Genomic DNA, 5,561 nt, shown 5'->3' with positions numbered 1-5,561 from the left:
CTGGGGTGGCCATGAGTGTGCCACTGCACTCCAGCCTGGGCGACAGAGTGAGACTCCACCTCAAAAAAAAAAAAAAGCTGGCCAGACATGGTTGTTCATGCCTATAATCCCAGCACTTTGGGAGGCCAAGGTGGGAGGACTGCCTGCGCCCACGGGTTCAAAACCAGCCTGGGCAACTTGGTGAGACCTCATCTCTACCATAAATAAATTAGCTGGGCGTAGTGACGTATACCTGTAGTTCCAGCTACTTGGAAGGCTAAAGCAGAAGGATCAAGTCTAGCAGGTCAAGGCTGCGTGGCTGTGAGCATGACACTAAACTCTAGCCTAGGCAACAGAGTGAGACTCTGACTAAAAAAATAAAAAAGCAAACTAAAAATCCCATGCTAGAAATCATGGGTATAACTGACAGTGGGGAATGTTAGAGGTTGAAAAGAGGCTATCTTGGTTATATTAGAACAGCCATTTAGAAAAGACTTAAATACGTGTATTCTTTTGTAGCTGAGCTGGGCTAAACATAAAATCTGCAAGCCAGACTACCTAAAGGCTAGGAGAGTGGAACAAGGTTGACAGGAGTGTTTCTAAAAGCCCGGAGGGGGTATTGCCCACCTCCCCTCCATCTGTGAAGAAAAGGACATTGGACCGTTATAGGTCAGGGTTCTGGGAATAAAAGATTGTTACAAACTGGGCTCGGTGACAGAGTGAGACTCCAACTCAAAAAAAAAAAAAAGATTGTTACAAATATTGCAATTGTCTGCACCTTCCTCTAAAAAGACTATCAAAGAACATATTGTAAATTCCAAAATGTTATCTAAAATGTCAGCATGACCAGGAGACTTTGTGTCATGTCAGCGTCACGTATCCAAAATTGTTAATGTAATCTTGAATCATGCTAAAACTGAATGCAGGCATCAAACTTGGGGTGGGTAAAGGGCTATGAATCTTGGGTGTAAAAACTGGAATGAATTTATGTTGCTTTGAGTGGGTTTTTTTTTTTTTTAGTTGGAGTCTCACTCTGTCACCCAGACTGGAGTGCAGTGGCCGCTCCTGGCCACCGCAGCCTCGACTTGCTGGGCTCCGGCGATCCTTCCGCCTCAGCCTTCCAAGTAGCTGGAACTACAGGCACGCACTAGCACGCACTACCACGCCCGGCTCATTTTGATTTACTGTAGAGATGAGGTCTGGCCAAGTTGCCCAGGCGGGTCTCAAACCTGCGGGCTCAGGCAATTCACTCACCTCAGCCTTCCAAAGGTGCGGGATTACAGGCTGAGCCACCGAGCCCAGCTTGAGTGGGTTTTTTAGCAATGATGCTGACCCATCTCCCTATAACCTGGTTATAGAAATTAAACACTCCCTTTTCTCCCAGTCTCTGCCTTTTTTTTTTTTTTTTTTTAAGTTGGAGTCTCACTGTGTCGCCCAGACTAGAGTGCAGTGGCCGCTCCCGGCCACCGCAGCCTCGACCTGCTGGGCTCCGGCGATCCTTCCGCCTCAGCCTTCCAAGTAGCCGGAATTACAGGCATGCGCTACCACGCCCAGCTAATTTCTTGATTGATTGTAGAGACGAGGTCTTGCTGCCCAGGCGGGTCTCGAACCTGCGGGCTCAGGCAACCCACTCACCTCAGCCTCCCAAAGGCGCGGGATTACAGGCTGAGCCACCGAGCCCGGCTTGTCTTTTGTATTTTAATTGGCTGTGAGGGATGGCAGCCGATTTGTTAGGTCTGGGCTGTAACACTTTGGTGCCCAACATTTTTTGTTTTCTACCATAGGCAGAGACAATTGTTTTCCAAAAACCGAATCTAGAGGCACCTCCTCTGCTGTTCCCTCAGTACATGCTGCAGACTGTATTAGAAACTTGGACTTCTAATCATCCCCATGTCTGCCTCTTTCTTGGATACTCTTCAGGACAAACTTGGTCTAGGCAGAAAAGCTACACTGCTTACTTTTATGTTATTATCACAACACTTAGCAAACAGGAGGTGTCAAATAAATTCTAAATGTCTTGACGATGACATAAATAACTAAATATAAACTCTATGTATACCAGGGTGTCTACAGAGCTGTAATGAGTATAATCCTGGCTGATGCCAGTTCAAGCACAACCATCAGATGTTGGAATATATGGTCCCAACATATTCCCCAAGAGATGGAAAGAGAGTTGAGGGTGCCAGCTGTGCACACAGACCACGATGAGTGCATCACTTATCCCACCCTGGGGAGACTACCAAACCACCACCCACTGTATTCCACCTCAGGCATCAGATTCTCTTCCCAGGTCGACATCCTCCCCACCCATCAAGTGCCCCCTTCTAGAGGTGGAATTCTCATGCCCATTACAGGTCCAGGGTTCCTGGTACCTTCCACCACCTTCTCTTCTCAGGTCTCATCCCTCATCACGCCCATTTTCCTACTAGAGAGTCGCCTTCTTGGGAGCACTAATCTATTTTTGGAGACATTTTTGGAATAAATGAAAATTTTAGTACAAAGTAATTTTGTTTCATGTAAAGCCCCATTTCCTTTCTAACACTCCCGTCCGAGATTTTCTCTCTTGTAACGAACTTTTCTATTATCCTTTGAGAATCACGTGAATTTGCCTGTGCTTTGTAGTGGTAGAGTGAGCCCACCTGTGCCTCGTCTGCAAGCCACAGAGGACACTGCCCACCAGACACTCAGCCTACGAGTGGCCCTTAAACATGGAATAACAAGAGCAGCACTGACCTCTTTCCGCAGATCTCGCAGATGTATGGCTTTTCACCAGAATGCCGACGTAAATGAGTCTGCAAGTTACCTGCCTGCAAAAAGAGGAAAGAAAAAAACATACCAATAATGAAAGGTTTTAAGTTATAGAAATTCAAGAGGAAAACTGACAAATTTAGTCAAGTTCCAATCCCACTTCCCAATGAAGATAGACACACATAACTCCAAAGAAGCTGTGTGCATGGAAATCAAGGCAGTCAAGCGCCACCTCTGCCCTGTGGCCAGCTGCTTCCACGATGTGCCTCTGTCCTGTCCTCCATGCCAGGTCCTGGTTGTGCCCTAGCGCAGAAATGTACTTTGTGGTGCTTGCCTTTTAAATGGGACACTGTGGAGGCTGCTTTGGTGGTCACCAAGCCCGTATTTTAAACAGACTTTGATGTATTTTATGTGGATCATCTATATATGACATCATTTGGAAAAAAAAAGAAAAAGCACTGTACATGCTCACTTCAGTATTGTTTCTTCCTAAAAAACATGCTTTTGTTCATAAAGAAGGGAAGACATTTCCAAAAAGTACTTCCTCTGGCAGTGCTGTTGGTTCTGCCTGACAGGTCTGTCAGTTTCACTTTTGTGCAAAAATGCCAATCAGGAGAATCGCAGCAGCTATTCAGATGCAGGGCTTTTGTGTTCCTAATTGCTGAAACTAACAGGGCTATGCAAAGAGTAACACTGAAATGGAGAACATCAATAGATTTCCATGTCCTAATCAACAGGAAATCAATATTACATTAACTAAAGTACTGTGAAATTAAAATTGCGACTGCCTTTAGATAAAAAAGCTACTAGCTAATGTTTCAAATTAGGATTTGGAAACAAAATTTTCCACTGCTGTAATTTAATAGTCTCAACCTGTCTTTCCCACAATTTAACTTTATATAGTATTCTGTTGCAAAAAACCCCACTAGAATGAACAAACATACCCATGGGTAATAATATGAAGGCATTATGCACAAGATAAGCCCAAAATAAAAATGAACATCCAACTAGCAAACTTGTTTTTTTAAATTTGCAAACTATATGTTAAAAAAAAAATGCAAAAACAGTTCATGGCTGTGGTTCTGGAGATAAGTCTGATGCCTACTTATGAGTGGAAACTCACAAGTAAAAAAAACTATGTGTTATAGAGCATGGAAGATTCATCATGTCTACCAGACTCTGGGAAACAGACAGATACTACATTTAAGAATATGATAAATATGGCTTAGAAAAAAAACTTAGGCTTATTTTCAATAACTAAACAAAGAATTTGGCAAAATTTTGGAAAATGTCCATCTTGCAATAGAATGACTACGGATAACAATAACAGCCAATACCAACAGCAGTATACATTTGCTGAAAATCTAATTAGGCCTTTACATGCATATTACCACTATTTTCTTGAAGAAAAACTGAGATTCAGAAAAATAAAATAGTTGCCCCTATTACACAGTTGGGCGAGAAACTAACATTGGTTTGTGTGAATCTAAACTCAACTTATGGGGTAAACATGAAGACATGTGAGTTTCTATTAATAAATTGGCCTGTTTTGAATATTCAATATAACAGTAACTCTGCCACTCAGGAAACAGCTCACTGGAGAGCTAAGATAATGCACTACTAGCCATTTAAAATCTGTCACTTTCGCCGGGCTCGGTGGCTCAGGCTGTAATCCCGCAGTTTGGGAGGCCGAGGTGAGTGGATTGCCTGAGCCCACGGGTTTGAGACCTGCCTGGGCAACTTGGCGAGACCTCATCTCTACAATAAGTAAAAAAAAATTAGCCAGGTGTGGTAACACGCCTGTAGTTCCAGCTACTTGGAAGGCTGAGGCGGAAGGATCGCCGGAGCCCAGCAGGTCAAGGCTGCAGTGGCCGGGAGCGGCCACTGCACTCTAGTCTGGGTGACAGAGTGAGACTCCAACTCAAAAAAAAATAAAAAATAAAAATAAATAAATAAATCAGTCACTTTCAAATTTCAAAAAAGCTGATTTTTGTTATTCATTATATAATATGAATAACACCATATGCTCAACTGTTACATTATTATTATTTTTTGAGTAGGAGTCTTACTCTGTTGCCCAGGCTAGAGTGCAGTGGCACAATCAAGGCTCACTATAGCCTCAATCTTCTTAGGCTTAGATAATCCTTCTGCCTCAGTCTCCTGAGTTTCTGGGACTATGAGTGAGCACCACCATGCTGGGCTAATTCTTAAACTTTTTGTAGAGATGAGGTCTCACTATGCTGCCCAGGCTGGTCTCAAACTCCTGGGCTCAAGCAGTCCTCTTGCCTCGGCCTCCCTAAGTGCTGGAATTATAAAGTGTGAGCCATTGCACCCATCCTCAACTGTTAAATGAGACCCCTCTTATTTTAAGCTATTTTGTAAACTATGTATTATGACTTAAATGCTTTCTAGGTCAATTTTTGGCAGTATCGTAATTTTTCTTTTTTTTTTTTTTTTTGTTTTGAGTTGGAGTCTCACTCTTGTCGCCCAGGCTGAAGTGCAGCAACACACTCATGGCCTCTGCAGCCTCCACCTGCTGGACTTAGGCGATCCTTCCACCTCAGCCTTCCAAGTAGCTGGAACTACAGACGTACACCACCACGTCCAGCTAGTTTTTTTTGTGATTTATTGTAGAGACGAGTTCTCCCAAGTTGCCCGTGCTGTTCTTGAACCCGCTGGCTCAGGCAATCCTCTTGCCTAGGCCTCCCAAAGTGCTGGGATTACAGGCTGAGCCACTGCACCCAGCCTCAGTTTTCCTTTTTAAAAATGTCATAAGGCCGGGCTCGGTGGTTCAGCCTGTAATCCCAGCACTTTGGGAGGCCGAGGTGAGTGGA

General features: G+C 43.9%; 1 protein-coding gene across 1 annotated transcript in view; it reads right to left on the bottom strand.

Moving 5' to 3' along the window:
- Nucleotides 1-5,561, bottom strand: part of ZBTB49 (zinc finger and BTB domain containing 49) — a 23,862-nt gene that overhangs the window by 7,578 nt on the left and 10,723 nt on the right. Inside the window, exon 4 of the mRNA XM_008068220.1 lies at nucleotides 2,713-2,786. Coding sequence (XP_008066411.1) covers nucleotides 2,713-2,786 — 74 coding nt within the window. The remainder of the gene's footprint in view (nucleotides 1-2,712; nucleotides 2,787-5,561) is intronic.

Source organism: Carlito syrichta, unplaced genomic scaffold, assembly GCF_000164805.1.
Source record: "Carlito syrichta isolate Samal-C Ts95f unplaced genomic scaffold, Tarsius_syrichta-2.0.1 Scaffold309897, whole genome shotgun sequence".
In the NCBI taxonomy this organism is placed as follows: Eukaryota; Metazoa; Chordata; class Mammalia; order Primates; family Tarsiidae; genus Carlito; species Carlito syrichta.
Note: the sequence above shows the minus strand (reverse complement) of the source record. Positions and strands in the feature narration are given on the sequence as shown.